Here is a 16,975-nt window from a genome sequence, read left to right as displayed (position 1 = left end):
CCTTGTGGCCTAGGCCTACTATTGGGTGCAGTTTGCTTAAAAGGCATACATTTAACCCCATGATTTTGGTCGGTTTTCTCTGAATTCTCTTAATCCTAACTTGAACACACAAAACAGAAAAGTGTATGGGTTCTTAAGAAATCCTCCCACTTCCCAGGAGGAAAGAAAATTGTACACAATAATTGTATGTGTACAAAATAGAGTGAGAGACATTTAAAAATGGGATGAGAAAGTCAGTAGTGAGAACCAAAGAGAAGTTTTTCTGCCACAGAGAAAGAAAAAGAAGTGAACAGTTTTGGTGCTTTAGTTAAACCAAATCTGTAGACGCAGATTATCCTGATATGGTTTATAGCAATTGGGTTCATTACATTTCACTGTCCTTAATGAGGGTCGGAGAAATAGAATCTGACACCAATTGGGAAAACATGCATGTGCACTTTTCCAATGTGGTGACTGCTGTTATATTGAGAAACAGTGAATAAACTCAAAATGTCAGCCATCACTGATGTTTATGCATTCAAGAAGTACTTTTGACTCTCTTTTTTTCCTCTGCTGTTGTATACTGTAGATTCAGAGAGAGCAGGGAAATACAAGCAACATGAGTCCTTTTCATGGTTCAGTGCGAGAGGCTGCAACTCCATTTCCAGATCGGAAAGGACACAATGACAGGTCTGGGAGTCTGTGGCAGCAGTCTGTTCAAATCAGAGGGGTTCCACAGCCTGGCAGATGCTATGAATATTTAATGCTCACTCTGAATTGGAAGAAAGTCAGAGGTAAATGGAAATTCGGTATATCACCCACAGCCGCAGTATGCTCTTAGTTTTTAATGGGTTAGCACATAGAGATGCTTTCAGCTTGTTTCCTATGTTATGTCAATAGTTGTAGTCATCATTTTTGATACGCAATATACGGCTGTCTCCAAATGATGTTGGCCAAATGCACAGTACTTTTCCGTTTTACAGGAGGTTTCAGGAGTTATGCGGGACTATATTTCTTAGCTGGGTCCAGTGACTGCTAGAACTCTCCACTGGTTGCCAGGAAACCCCACAGACAGATATAATTGTCACACTCCTAGGTTTATGTCACGGTTTTAGTGTTGTCTGTCTGGTTATGGGTTTTGTAAGTCTGTCATTCAGTGTTTTGTCTTCCTCCTTGTGTTTTGTCTGGTCCTCCTCCCTGTCGTTAGTGTCCCTGGTGTGTCTGATTGTCTCATTGTGTTCACCTGTTGCCCTTGAGTTTCTCCTTCCCCTGCCCAGCTGTGTCTTGTCCTGTGATTACCCTTCTGTGTATTTAGTCTAGTCTTCCCCTGTGTTCCATGTCGGTTCATTGTTTCCCCTCCATGTTATTCCACGGTCTGTGTTCCTTGTGCTGCTCGTTTGTTTTTGGATACTGTCTTTTTTGCCACAGCTTTTGTTATTTAATAAAGCTCATTTTTCGTTAATACTGCTTTTGGGTCCTACCTTTTCCACGCACCCAACAATAATTTACTAAGCTATAGATGTGTTAGCTGGTGTTTTGTTTAAAATTTGGTGTGAGAAAGGCTAGGTTTTTTCACTGGCTCTCGCGCTAACTAACCTAAGCCAAGCTAAATGTCTCCTAGCTGTACATGTGAGTGGAATCAATCATTGCTATTTCTCAAATTTGTAAAACTATTTATTTCACAGTGCTAAATAACTGCTGAGTACTGAGAAACAAAAACCTTGGACAAAGACAGACCCGGTGCCGTGGGAGGGCCAGGCTCTCCCATTTTACATTCCTGCCCTCCCCCAATAAAAACTTTTTTTTATTATTTATAAAAATTAAATTAAAAAATATTTGTATTTTTTAAAATTATAAATAAACTGAACTTTAATGCTACGATGTATGTGATGTTAGAGTAATACACGAAAAACAGGTATGAAATACTATATGACAGTAAAACAAGAATACAGTTTAAAAAGGAGAGTGATTTGTAAAATATCCATAAAGAAAAAGTAAATCTGTTAACAGTTCTGTTTGATATGGGTGTTGAGAGATGTATCCATAGATCTCTTCATTTTGCTCTCAAAGTGCACAAGACTGATGCTTTTAACTTCAATATTTAAAAAAAAAATGCCCCCGGAGCCCCCTAGAGGAGGTGAAGTCCACCCCCCACTTAAAAAAAGTAGCACTTTTCCCCTGCTTACCGTGCCGTGAACTGATTATTGAGTCTTCATTGCAACAGTCGTGGGTATACTGTGTGTGTGGGGAGTCTTGCAGTAGAAAATTCCACTGTAGCACCCTGGTACACTAATGGGAAACCTTACATGTTTGAGCACCCTCTATGAAACGTCAAACTACCCCACAGCACCCCCAAAAGAAAATCTCTGGCACCGCCACATGCACATGACGGTTTTGTCCGCCCTCCCATGAAAATCATATGCCCTCCGGGTCTGGACAAAGACAGTCTAGTTTTTCCCCTGTTCTTATGCTACCTGACCTAAGCTAAGCTAAATGTTTCATAGCGCTACATGTTAGTGGTGTCAATTTCTGCAGATATTTCTCAAAATGTCAAGCAATTCCTTTTACAGTGCTATATTTAGCTGAGTAGTAAGAAACAATAACAAAATGTGGGCAAAGATAGGCTAGCTTTTTCCCTGTTCTCACTATAACTAACCTAAACTATATGTCAGCTATATGCAAGTGTTAGCCAGTGTATGCTAATATTCAACTGCAGTCCTCTGGTGAGATGTTCTGAATCCAATAAGGTTAGGTTTAACAACTGCATCAATAAGGTGTATCTATCACCTCCCTTAGACTGTAGAAAACAGGTAATAAAGCAGATAATGGTTTAAGTTGTTAAACATCTGTGAACGTGCATTATATCAGAAATGCAACAGGCATGTACATTTTCCAAACAAACCGGAACAGCCTTAATCTAAAACTACAGTGTGTAAATTACAATAGATGAAATGTTGCTGTGACCATGGTAGAATTTTATATTACTATAAAAGCAGACATGCACACAGTAAAATATGTTCCAAATTATTATCCTGGCAAGTGATTAGCTGCACCCACCTCTATCATACTCTTCTTTAATGGTTTTTCCAGCAGCAAAAGGCTGGCTAGAAAGCATTTCATGAATGTCTGATGAGTAAAAGGGGCTGTTCTCAGAGCCAACATCATAGGAAAATGTTCTCACATCTTTAAACATGTGCTCACAGTGCAGGACATGGTGTATTATATAGGCTACACATCAGTGGCAGAAGCTAATGATGACATAAATTAGTTATTAAACAAAGGCATGATTCCATGATGGGTGCCAATGGGAGACTAGTGTGCACATCTTCTCACACTTTTCTTATCATGTTGTCCACTGGCTTTCTGCTCCCCTATATTTGGTGATAATGCAGATATATTGAGAAATACAGGGAATTAAAAGGGAATCTTTGTTTTATTTAGTTTTTTTTACCATTTCTTCTTACTTAATTGGATCACTTTTATAATGCTGACTTTTGATTATCATGAAAGGAAATCACTTCCTTACCTGGGCGTCTGATATGGACACACGTTTGGACTCCACGCATGGCCTGCGAGCCACACGAGGGGAAATGTGCGTGTACCCTCCTCTTGACGACATGTAGGTGCCTCTCTCCTGCAGCGACAGCTTCCTTCCGGTCAAGTAAGGTCGCAAAGCATGGGTCCTCTTGGCCTGAGCCCCCTCCTGCTGAGCCACGCCGTTCCTGACGCCGTTGGTAGCAGAGCCATCAGAGTCTTTTGTGGTCATGGCACTCATGATGTCGGTGAGACTGCCGGTCTGTTTGTCAGAGTCGGGGTCCAGCCGCTCACGGCCAGGGTCACTGCTCGTAGCCATGGTGGGTGGGCCGGGAGGTGGGGGCAGCGCTGGAGCAGGTGGCGGGGACAGTACCGGGGAGCGCCCACCAGCATCAACGTGACCTGGGCCGGCCTCCGGTCGCAATGCTCACCCTCCCACCGGAGCTGGGGACACAGAAGGAGAGGTTGTGAGTTGATAAAGAATATTACCACATTTGAATCAAGAAAAATAACTTGAGTCATCCTTTTTTTAAATTATTGTTAAAGAAATTGACAGATCTAATATTGTTTTTTGTGCCTAAAATTACAACAATACAGCCATGCTCTGTAAGAACATACATGCTTTGAGCTAAATGCTAATGTCTATATGCGGATATCCAGCAGGTATTACATTTAATTCCTATGGTTCAAGCAAGAGGGCGAGGGGTCATTTCACTGAATTGAAGCAGTATAATTTAACTGTTCAAGCCCAATAACTTTTGCCTTAACTGACTCGTATTTCCACAATATAAGCATGTTTCTTTTCCAGAATTGTCTCGCATCTATTTTCTGCTCGTCACCCACAAAATATGTGGTAAACCTTTCATTTCAATACCAGATGTTTTGCTGGCTACATTTTGCTGAGAAAGAACCTGTGAGACTGAAGTTTAATCAACCAAAAGTCCTTCCGCCTCTGTGTGGGTGGTCTTGAGGGTCAAGTTACTTGGACATGCACTCATAAATTGAAATTAATGTCCCCGCTGATAAAACCCAACCCAAATGCTGCAAGGCTTAGTGTGCTTTATGCCTTTGCGCATGGCTCCCTCTGCTTGCTTATGAAATGCTTGTGGGTGGACTGGCACACAAAGAAATGCAAACACAAAAAAACACTGCGTGTATGTAACCAGACTTTTAAGCAGGATTTGTTTAATGTGCTTTTTCTCTTTCATCTGTAATGAAAATCTAGTCAGAGGCAGATTGCCACATAAAGGGAATATCAAAGGTCTGTCGTACATCTGGTCCAGGTTTTGTTCTGCAGATGGGAGAACACAGATATGCAAAGTGAGCCCCAGTCATTCAATACTAATGAAAGCCACTCAAATAGTATCAGTCTATGTAGCATTTGGAATGCAGCGAAGTGGCTTTTTTGAGACAGTTCTGATGTTATTAGACAAGAGGTGGTCAGTAAATGGGCCATGTTATGCTATTCCTGAAGTGTGTCAGGGTATTTAAAAATATCCCTGTGCTCTACATTGTCCAGGTGGGTCACACTCATTCAGCCATTTGCATAGCCATGGCTCAATACCAACCACAAATGTTGTAACTTGGCTCAAGGTAGGGCTGGGCATACAGTATATCAAAAACAAGTTATTAACTAGATATTATTTTGGATTTGGTGACACTGGTGAACCTGGAGAACATTATACTATTATAATGAAATAGCAGGTTTTATCTATTATTTTCCAGAAATATCCTTGAATTCCGTATTAATAAATATAAAGGCTTGTGTGTCATACAATTAAACTTGTGTGTCAGGTAGAGGCCCACTGGTTGTCCATGACTCACACACAATTCTAATTTCCACATTTACATATTCCAGATGGTTATTTAATCTATTTAAAGTGGGAGAGCAGCAGCGATGAATGCTTTGTTTGACTCCTGACTCATTTGAACAAAAACTAAAAGGGAACTGTCACATTTTGCTAATTCTTTGCCAAACTAGCTATTATCAGTCTCTTAAAACCGGTGGCTCTCAGCCTGCTGCATGTGTGAGCAATATCCTAGTGGGATGGGAGGCGGAGGAGCAGCAGTGGTCTGGTTATTAAACTCAGACCTTTATTTGTTTACTGAAGCAGGTAACCAAACATTTTCATTACAAAGGACAATCTTTTATCACATTCAATATTTTTTCCTGCATAACATTGAAATAAACCTCCTTTATATGCTATGTTTATTTATTGTCTTTATATAAAAGCTTCAAAAACATTGAGGTTGTTGCAGGTTTTCTTTAAAAAGCCTATGATCCACTCTTGTTTATTATAAATTATATATTTTGGGAACAGAGGATGAGGAGTTATCGTAATTTATTTTAATAACGTATTCAGTTTTGCCACCGTACCAACTGTTCATCTAAATTACTTTTGATTGGTGAAATAATAAAAAATTGCTTATGTCAAATGTCTTATGTGCGTGATCAAATCTAACAATAACACAGCAAGATAATTTTAGATATTCTTTAGGCAATATTTACACCATTAAGCAACTTCCTAACTCTTTTACTACAATCATGTAAATATGCGTAATGTGGGCAATTTATGTAAGATGCACAAAGAGAAAAATTGTATTTTATTGTTATTTTTATTATTAATTAGGGTTATTTCTTAACTTTTTTATTTTCTATTGAAGTTTTTGGGCAATTATTATTATTAACTCGTATTAAATGTTTGACATTCAATTGTATTCTTGTGGGACATTTTAAAGCAATTAATGTGTGTCTTCTTTATTATACATTTGTGTTAAAATTCCACTCTGTATATTTATTGTACTGGTGAAATGCGGAGCTGTACAAATGATATTGGGTGTTGCTGAAGCTTAATTCACTGAACAGGATTGTTTTACCAAGGAAGGCCAGGGGGGGTCCATGAAGGTTGCTCCAAGCTTATATTGAACTTCTCAGTATTGTGCCCTTAATGGAAAATTAATTAAGAAGATTGACGCCACAAAATATGGTGCCGCAGCAACACATATCAATATTTCAAGCTTGCAATTGTGCTACATCTTTCTTTAATTAGGTAAACCAACTGGGGGAATGGAAAATGGACTGATTAAACAAAGAAAACCTTTCAATCCCCATCTGAATATGAAGTGTTTTCAATAGCTGCCATCTTCAACTAGTAGGGATGGAAAAGCTTCAGCAGAGCCAATTACAGTAAGAGGAGAGAGTGGGCTGTAGAGGCTGAACAAATGATTCCATTTGGTTCCATTAGTAAACCACTTTCACCCTTAACCTGGCTTGTATTTGTCCCCCTCATCATGTTGTTGTGTGTAGACAGCAAACAGAGACATCCATTGCCAAAATCAAAATGAATCCTCGATTTGCTGGCAAGGAAAGCGGAGAAACCTGGAACATGAACGCACCCAAAGAAATGTGTTCATCAACTCATTGTCCATTTATATTGCTCTTGCATATTTTGATGTTTTTCTTTATGTCCTTAGGGGTATTTGAAGAAATACACAAAGCAGGCACAGCATCGAGGCAGTGCACTGTATATTAAAATTAGATAAAAGCAGCCTACAGTAGTTCAGCCAATAGAAGTGTCTGACCTTGCAGATTTGCGGTTATTTATGTTCATCTCCATAAATGCAGTATGGAGAGATGTTTAGAGCAGAGGGCATGACTGTATGTGAAAAGCATACAATTCATTGCCCTATCTTTGGTCTGGGCAGCAATGCATTTCTTTTTGACTGTTATCAAGATCATCATCCCAATTTACACTACAAGATCACAGACAATCACTGTGATTGTTCACTGATTACAACGATATGATTAGAAGACAATCAGAATTGCAATTTTTTAAAGGATCAACCTCTGACACATACGTGAGGCCAATGTTAAAAATGATTGCACTTTTTAAATGGAAATGACGGATTATATAATGAAGAATATCAATGTATTACCTCAGTAAACATTTATGGTCTCAATAGGGAGTTTACAGTCTTCTTCAATACAGCATGCAGAGGATTTTGTGAATTTTTCTTACATTCCCAATTAATTTGATGATAAGTACAGCATGCTTGTGACTGATTATGTTACACATTTGCATTGGGTAGACTTGAATTTTCTTTAAAATGCATGTGGAACAGAAAGACTACAAAGAAAATGTACGGCTGTGCATGGCTAATCTACACCTGATACACATACTGCAAAGTAATCTAATACCAGCTAATCAAAAGGAATAATATAGATGAAGTCTTTTATAGCCTTGAGCGCTCCTGCAGAGATGGTCAAACTTTAAACATTTACAGTCCTGCCTGTTCATGCTGAGGCGGTGTGCATACATTAGACGCTTTGATGGGTCTGTGTGAGCTGGGACTCTGTGGGATGCAATTTGCATCTTTGATTTCAGAGCAAGAAGGATCATAGACTTCCACACTGCAGAGGCTATAAACATCTTTATCTCCACTGTTCCCAGGATAACAAAAAGAAAATCGAAACTCATTAGAGAAGAAATGTAGTGAAGAATTGAGTGTCTAATTGAAAGGGCACTGCTTTCAAATTAACTTCCTTTGCATTATGAAATCCAGTAATCATACGGTTTAAACACATTAGCAGGGGCGACGTATCATTTAGGTTAAAAGAAGGCTAAGCCTTCCTTGAATTATTGATACCTTTATTATTATTATTATTATTATTATGCACCATATACAGTAGACTGTTGTTTACTCATGTTCCCTAAAAGGTCTCATATGCAGGCTATTGCATTATATGATTGTTTTGTGCAGCAACTACACATTGAAGACAATTTCTCAATAAAAAAATACATAATGATATGCATAATAATCAGAGCACTCATAAAAATGTAGCACTACCAGGGTGCTAAAGATGTTCTGAATTAATTAATCATTCAAGAGCAGCATACAGAGGCTCAACAAAACGTTTTAGTAGATGCACTGATGCACTTTTTGTGTTGACAATAAGTGGATTTGTATGGTTACTAATGATTGTTGTCATAAACTTTGGAATTGTATATGCATTAGTTTGTTCACTTCTAAATTTTAGAATTTACGTCATTTATTGTGCTTGCATTGTTGTTGAATGCTAAACATTTACAGCGTTTCAATCGACAGGAACATCGATCAGAGCAGTAGTGCCTCATCTGGCAGTGTTTTTACTCATCCGCCTGCCTCTCTTCCGCCGGCGTGGAAAGGAGGATTTGCACCGAGGGCATTGCGGAGTGGCCTGAACGTTCTCCGCGTCTTGTACTGCTGTAGCGGAGGCCTGCGTCCAACTGTACTGTGCCCCGGAGACGTCGCAGATCCGACAGAGCGGCTCCACGTTTTTCGGGCTTGGTCCTGATTTCCACCTGTCCTGTTTCTGCTGTAGCGGAGGCCTGCTTCCACAAGTCGTGTGTTGCTGTGCTGAAGAGGGACGCGGAGAGACCGGAGCGCCTCCACGTTCGGGCTGGAGACTGCCTTCGCCTTTCCTGTGCTGCTGCTGAGGAGGATTTGCCCAAAAAACATCACGGATGCTGTGCTGGTCTGGGAAAATGGCCCCTATCGTGATTCTGCTATGCCTGCTAACTGTTTTGGACAGTGAGAAGTTCTCTAGTCATCCTGAGAAGTCTACTGGATTCAGGTCTGTTCTGCCGCCCGCAGTGAGCATCCCCTGCAAAGGATCGGGTGTGTTACGCGAACAATTACCGGTTGCCTTGTCACAGACAATCAGTTCGGCAAAAATATGTTTGTCTTTTTTGTTTGCCTGCTATGATGGCTCTTCAGAGCTGCTTCTGAGCTCGAATCACACTTTCGCAGACTTTGCTGGTGATTTTAAAGTAGATGACAATTTATGTGTGTCGATTTAGAGGAAAAGATGCCTGGTTTCCTTGTTATTATTGCTATTAGGGATGGGAACGATTAATCGAATATTCGAAATTATTCAGGTATTCGAATAATTATTCAGGTATTCGAATATGAGTTATTAATTATATTTTTTTTGTTTGTTTTTTGGGAGGGATGCCTAAGTTGATTCCAACTGATCAAATTGAATAATTCAATGTATACGACAGTGCCATAGCTAAATGTGTTAGGTGCAGTGCTTAATTTGTAAATCATAAGGTGCCGGAACGCAAAGTACATATGACAGCTCAGGGATGACGAGACGCGTACAGGTCCCGGAACGTATACAGAAAAGGTGCTGAAAACAACATGAAAATGTCCACTTGCAACGCTGTGGGACTTACAAGCCTCAATTTCAAATAGTATCTATGGTATAAATGTTATGACGATCATTTATAATTTGTTAGGCTAGTACGCACAACATAGGCAAATGCCCACATCACCACAGGTGGGACTTCAGTATACAGCCAGCAATTAATTTCTCAACAGGTTTAACGTGTAAAAAAAATATTTATTAGGCCTATTCAAAGATTGGCACGGCGGCCTATTAATAGACAGTATGTTTGCTCACCATATTTAGTTGTTTAAAACACCCCACATCACGAGCATGTCCGGATTGTCCTCTATCTCTTTTTTTCTGCTTTTACTGCGTGTGTCTGTGTTGCAGTTCTGTGTCCTTTGGCCACCCAGGACCTCACGTACGGGACTGGATTGAATTTAGCCAGGGGGGGTCCAACAAGATTTAGGAAGAGTAAAGATGACATGGTGGATGTGAGCAAAGAGCTACGGTTGGGAGTGCAAATCAAGTTCATTTGAGGAAATCCGCGCTCACATTCAGCACTTGCAATGGGAATGCTGTTGACAGCAACAAGTAACTCCATCAGCTCATCGGGGGTGTCTTTACCATCTGAGTCTCTGTACGTTCTGTAGGCCCGTATGACTGCGCGCGGGTTGGCAATGTTGAAGCGCTGACACAGTGACTCGACCTCAGTCTCTCCATACAGCGCACCTGCGTCCTCGGGCCAGTATTGTGCATAAAGCACCTTCAACTCCTCAATGAACTTGTTATATCCAGTTTTATCTGGCATCCGGCCTCCTTGAGATAACATACGGTCCTCCAAGTTCTTGGCCACAGTTAGAAAAAACTGACCTGTCGCTGGACGTCCCACACTCTTCTACGCTCAATGCGCTCTCCTCTCCTACTGAATCTTCCTGCTGTAAGCCAGCTGATGTCGCGGTTCCGCTCGCCTCTTGCTCCGGCTGTTGTACCGGGCTAGTTGATGCTAGGGTACCCACCCGTTGCTGTTGGTGGTCCACCTGGCTGACGGTAGCTGGCTCCTGTTCCGGCTGGCGGTGAACCTGACCCGCTGCCCGGGCTTGGCTAGCTGTCGGTTAGCTAGCTGGCTAGCTGTTGCGGCGCTAACCTCCTCCTGGTTTTGACCATCAACATGACCGCTGCAGCTGCCCTCGTCGCTGCTTGTGGAGGCTTTTCTGACTCGTTTTGAAGTGTCTATTACCTCTTCCTTCTTTTTGAAGAAAGACAGTAAATGTAACTGTCTTTTTGACATGCTTGCATTGAATCACCGTTTCTTCCTCTCTGCGACGTGCTCCTCATGTGGCGAATTTCAAAAGTGAAAGACGTTTGTCCGTTGGTCCAGCTTTTCAGTGCGTCAACACAGATCTCCGACTCTTTCAAATCTTAATCTTAATAAACGACATAAAATTCTTGGGATTTTTTCTGTAAATTAATATCTGCATATTTTATTTCATTTTAACCATTTTTTATTTTTATTTTTTGTGAGAGGTACCGGATCTGCCCAAATAGGTGCCGGAACACAGGGTGGCCAAAATGAAGAGGTGCCGGATCCTGTTCCGGCAGGATCCGGCTCAAATTAACCACTGGTTAGGTGACGTCTAAAGGTGTGTTTTGCTCCGCTCACCGGTCCCTCACAGTGGGCAGAGCTGCTGATCTCTCTCTCTCTCTCGCATGGGCGCGGGAAGGGGGGTGCTGAGGGCGCTGCAGCACCCCCTAGCGGCAGGCAGGGGGTGCGGAGCTCCCCTGTCTGAATTATTATTTGACGGTTATTGCCGCTCCCGCTGTGCATAATCTGTGTAATATGTAGCCAATAAATTCCACATTGTTGGTAAAATAATATTTTGGCCTGCCCCGAATGTTTTTTCTGTAGCCCCGGACAATTCTACCTCAATAATATAATACATTAACCGTGCTTTACGTGAATCTCATCAAGACACTAGAAAGGACGGCAGGACTGTAATTTCCCGTGTTCAGTGAATGCAACAGAGGCAAGACACCAGACCAATCAGAGAGTTGCATGGAAATAAAAGTGTGCTTGTGTCATTCAAGCTCGCGGCTCTGTGTGTGTGCGGAAATAGCGCATTTACTGTGTGTGAGAGAGGGGGAGAGAGAGAGGGACCGGTGCCAGCAGCAGGGACCGTGTTGTTAGCATCTGGTTAGCTAGCTGCACTAACGGACATACGGAGCTGTTTGTTCCACAACAAGCTGGAGGAGAGCTCTCCTCTCAGACTGAGAGGCTCAGGTGAGCTAAAGGACTCTCTGAGTGTTTCGATAGTTAACTTTAGTCTAAGTTATCTGAGTGGGTCTCAAACGGTTTGGTCAAAAATTATTCAAAAGATTATTTCCGCGGCACACCTTCATATGATCATTATAGTTATAAAAAAAATAAGAGAATAAAGGAAAAACAGTTATGAAATACTATATGGCAGTAAAACAAGAATACAGTTTGAAAGGGGAGTGATTTGTAAAATATCCATAAAGAAAAAGAACATCTGCTTACAGTTGTGTTTCATCTGGGTGTTGAGAGATGTATCCATAGATCTCTTAATGTTGCTCTCAAAGTGCACCAGATTGATGCTTTTAACTTCAATATTTAAAAAAAATCTTCCCGGGGGAGCATCCCCCCGGACCCCCCTAGAGGAGGTAAGGTCCGCTCCCCACTCGTAAAAAATAGCACTTTACCCCTGCCTACAGTGCTTGAATTGGAATAAAAAAGGTGCCAGTACTCTAAATCAGCATCAAGTATTTGGCACAAAGTCATAGTATATCCTATAATGCTGGTGGGTTTGTCTCTTTACTGTATATTTTAGAAAGGCTCACTGTACTTAAACAAAATGACTCGGGGTGCATCTGAGATTAGAGGGGGTGCAGTGGTAAAGTGCTATTTTTATAAGTGGGGAGTGGACCTGACACCCTCTAGTCTAGGGGGGTCCGGGGGCATGCTCCCCCGGGATTTATTTTTTTTAAATATTGAAGTTAGATGCATCAATCTGGTGCACTTTGAGAGCAAAATGAAGAGATATATGGATACCTCTCAACATCCATATGAAACAACTGTAAACAGATTTACTTTTTCTTTATGGATATAGAAGAAAGTAAAGCTTGACTCCTACTGGCTGGTTAAATGACTCCTCGTCCCTGAGGCCACTACCAGTTTTTTGTGCCATTTTGCTGGATTTATTTGTCAATAGCGTTGCTGCACAAAGTGATAGCCCTCTAGTTTAAATCTACTACCCAAAAAGCAACATATGGAGATGGGTTACTATTTAAAACAATTTGCAAATCTATTTGGGAACAGTGGGGCCGGGCCTCAAATCCTATAGGGGGGTCCGGGGGCATGGTCCCCCGGTAAGATTTTTTTTTTAAATGTTGGACTTAAATGCATCAATCTGGTGCATTTTGAGGGGGAAATAAAGAGACTACACCCATATGAAACAAAAATGTATACATTTAAATAATCATAAAATCATAAGTACATGGCCATAACCAATATCATACAATATCCAATATGAAAAAACATTGAAACTTGTTTATTTATTTGTTTTTGGTTCATTTATACAGGACTGTCTCAGAAAATTAGAATATTGTGATAAAGTTCTTTATTTTCTGTAATGCAATTAAAAAAAACAAAAATGTCATACATTCTGGATTCATTACAAATCAACTGAAATATTGCAAGCCTTTTATTATTTTAATATTGCTGATTATGGCATACAGCTTAAGAAAACTCAAATATCCTATCTCTAAATATTAGAATATCATGAAAAAGTATACTAGTAGGGTGTTCAACGAATCACTTGAATCGTCTAATTAACTCGAAACACCTGCAAGGGTTTCCTGAGCCTTGAAAAACACTCAGCTTGGTTCAGTAAACTAAATCACAAGTATGGGGAAGACTGCTGATCTGACTGCTGTCCAGAGGACCGTCATTGACACCCTCGATCAGGAGGGTAAGACACAAAAAGAAATTTCTCAAAGAGCAAGCTGTTCACAGAGTGCAGTTTCAAAGCACATCCACAAAAAGTCTGTTGGAAGGGGGAAATGTGGCAGGAAACGCTGCACAACCAAGAGAGATGACCGCAGCCTTAACAGCATTGTGAAGAAGAGTCGCTTCCAGAATTTGGGGGAGCTTCAAAGACACTGGACTGAAGCTGGAGTCCAGGTATCAAAAGTCACTGTTCACAGACGTGTCCGGGAAATGGGCTACAATAGCCGTATTCCCATGGTCAAGCCACTTCTGAACTCAAGACAACGGAAGAGGCGTCTGACTTGGGCTAAGGAAAAGAAGCACTGGACAGTTGCACAGTGGTCCAAAGTCCTCTTTTCAGACGAAAGCAAGTTTTGTATTTCATTTGGAAGTCAAGGCGCCAGAGTCTGGAGAAAGGCTGGAGAGGAGCAAAATCCAAGTTGCTTGAAATCCAGTGTGAAGTTCCCACAGTCAGCGATGGTTTGGGGAGCCATGTCAGCTGCTGGTGTTGGTCCACTGTGTTTCATCAAGCCCAGAGTAAATGCAGCTTTGTACCAAGAGATTTTAGAGCACTACATGCTTCCGTCTGCTGAAAAGCTCTATGGAGATGAGGAATTCATTTTCCAGCATGATCTGGCACCTGCCCACAGTGCCAAAACCACCAGTAACTGGTGTACTGACCATGGCATTACTGTCCTCGATTGGCCTGCAAATTCCCCTGACCTGAACCCCATAGAGAATATGTGGGGTATTGTGAAGAAGAAGCTGAAAGACACCAGACCCAACAATGCTAATGAGCTAAAGGCCGCTATTGAAGCATCCTGGGCATCCATAACACCTCAGCAATGCCACAGGCTGATTGCCTCCATGCCACGCCGCATTGATGCAGTAATCCGTGCAAAAGGATTCCCAACCAAGTACTGAGTGCATTAATGGACATTTTCAAATGTTTGATTGTGTTTTGCTGTTATAAATCTTTTTTTTTTACTTGGTCTGAGGAACTATTCTAATTTTTTGAGATAGGATTTTTGAGTTTTCTTAAGCTGTATGCCATAATCAGCAATATTAAAATAATAAAAGGCTTGCAATATTTCAGTTGATTTGTAATGAATCCAGAATGTATGACATTTTTGTTTTTTTAAATTGCATTACAGAAAATAAAGAACTTTATCACAATATTCTAATTTTCTGAGACAGTCCTGTAGTTGTGTCTGGGCTCCTGAATCGGCCTCTCCTGTCTCCCTCCTCTTCCCCCTGCTCCTCTTTGAGGCAACAGCAAAGACTAGTTTTAGCTCTCAACAAGTTTCTTACCTTTTTTCACCTAGTTAACATTTTGTTTGTATTATTCATGCATATTTTACTAATCACTACCCCCTCAAATGGAAATATGTGTTTACATAAATAGTGACCGAACCGTTTGAGACCCACTGAGATAACTTAAACTAAGTTAACTATCTAAAGACTCAGAGAGTAATTTACCTCACCAGAGCTGTAGTTATCAGCCTCTCAGTCTGACAGCAAAGGACTCTCCCTCCACCTTGCTGTTGAAACAGCTCCTTATATCCGTTAGCGCAGCTAGCTAGCACCAGATGCTAACAACAATACACGTAACCGGTGCGCGCGCTTTCTCGCTCGCTCGCGCCACACATACACCAACACACACCCTCCCGAGCTTGAATGACACACAGAGACCAATCGAGGGCATTAGTATGATCTGTATGAAAGTGGCAATGTCGGCAGGCCACGTCATGTAGACAGCCAGTCACCCTCTGTGAGGCAGAGTCAGACCCACATTTGCGCTGCGTTGCGTTTACAATATATACGTATATTGCCGGCGGCTGAGTACCGGCATTTTACTGAGTACCGGCACCTTGCCGGTACTCAGTAAGAAGTGCCGGTACCACATGGGTAAAAATCAGAAGTGCCGGTACTGCGTACCGGTGAGTACCGGCCCAATTCCAGCACTGCCTGCCTATATACCGTGAGCTGATTATCGAGCCTTCATTGTAACAGTAGCGGGTTTACTGTGTGTCTGCGTGTGGGGAGTTTTTTTGTGCGTGCTCTATAGTGCCCTTAATAGTGTTCACTGGAGTCCAGCACCTCAGCACCCCCACTCAAAATACCTTCCCGTGCCTCTGCTCTCTCGCGTCCAGTTATACTTCACTCGCGTTTATGTCCAAATCCATCAAATCTAGCTAGTTCTAGCTAATGATATGGCTGCTGCCCCTCCATACACGCAGATCACGCAGACTCAAACCTCATCTTATGCCCAAATGCGCTCCACAGCCGTTGCGAGGTTCCGGCACTAACAGTTCATGAGCGTGCTCCCCCGCCCCTGTCAACACTCGAGACGCGACACATGAGTGGCCATCCTAAACAACAATAAGCGCTGCTTGGCAACCGTGTGTGGCGGCAAAGTACATAGACATTTTGACAGGAGAGATTACGTTTTGCCGGTATTCAACATATTTTACCAGTCAGAGTCTGGTAATTATTTACACTCTAAGAAGAGTCATACACAACAGACATGGCGTCAAAAAGGAGTAATGTGTGGAAATATTTCGACCAGTTTAGTGAGTGCGGTGTAGAGTGCAAACTATGCCAAATTAAACTTATATAGGCCTACATACTATAGATGAGTAACACCTACGTCACTTCCGGGCAAAAATTACGGCCCCGCCCACCTTTGGGGGAAAACAACACTGTCATTTGAATGGCGGTCAATACAAATTCTGAAGTTTTTGCCCATCCGATAAAAAATTTGGAAAACCGTGGATTTTTGGATCTTCAAAGAGCTCGATTACGATGGCCAGTCAGGCAAACAATTACATTCGATCATTGGTAATTGACAATCGGTCTTGATATATGGTTAAATTAAAATCAGTAGGCGAGGCTGTAATTTCTCCAGCTGTTACTCTCATGAGTGAGGCGGAACCATAGACTGTATAGGGCGGAACATAATAGTTGTATCATGCTAAAAAGCTGCTGTTTCGTTTATTGCATCTCAAACATTAAAACAAATCCAGAGTTACGTGTTTCTGTACTTCCTCTAAGAAGAAAGGACAGTAACAGAAGATCTCTGGCTTCAGGCTCGATCGCCATTCAAATGACAGCCGTTGTTTCCCCCAAAAGTGGACGGGGCCTTAAAGTGACGTAGATGTTACTCTAATCTATGAAAATCGATAGCCTACTGCTATATTTAACCATATATCGAGCCCGATCGTCTATTTCTAATGGCTTAATGCAATTGTTTGCCTGTCTGGCCATTGGAATCGGGCTCTTTGAAGAACCAAAAATCTCCGGTT

The 16,975-nt window shown here is 41.5% G+C and overlaps 1 protein-coding gene across 6 annotated transcripts in view; it reads right to left on the bottom strand.

The window, feature by feature from the left end:
- Positions 1 to 16,975, bottom strand: part of camkk1a (calcium/calmodulin-dependent protein kinase kinase 1, alpha a) — a 92,208-nt gene that overhangs the window by 49,738 nt on the left and 25,495 nt on the right. For 4 of the 6 annotated variants that reach the window (XR_013802975.1, XM_079652340.1, XM_079652336.1 and 1 more), the window contains exon 2: positions 3,506 to 3,957. Coding sequence is in view for 5 of the 6 variants with exons in the window: in XM_079652340.1 (XP_079508466.1) it covers positions 3,506 to 3,832 (327 nt within the window). In the remaining variant the exon portion in view is untranslated. Of the gene's footprint in view, positions 1 to 3,505; positions 3,958 to 9,958; positions 10,498 to 10,537; positions 11,288 to 16,975 lie in introns of those variants that run through there. The other 2 variants (XM_079652338.1, XM_079652337.1) reach the window with 2 other exon arrangements.

The sequence above is a fragment of the Notothenia rossii genome (assembly GCF_949606895.1).
Source record: "Notothenia rossii genome assembly, chromosome: 9".
Lineage (NCBI taxonomy): Eukaryota > Metazoa > Chordata > Actinopteri > Perciformes > Nototheniidae > Notothenia > Notothenia rossii.
This window is presented reverse-complemented; position numbering and strand designations above follow the sequence as displayed.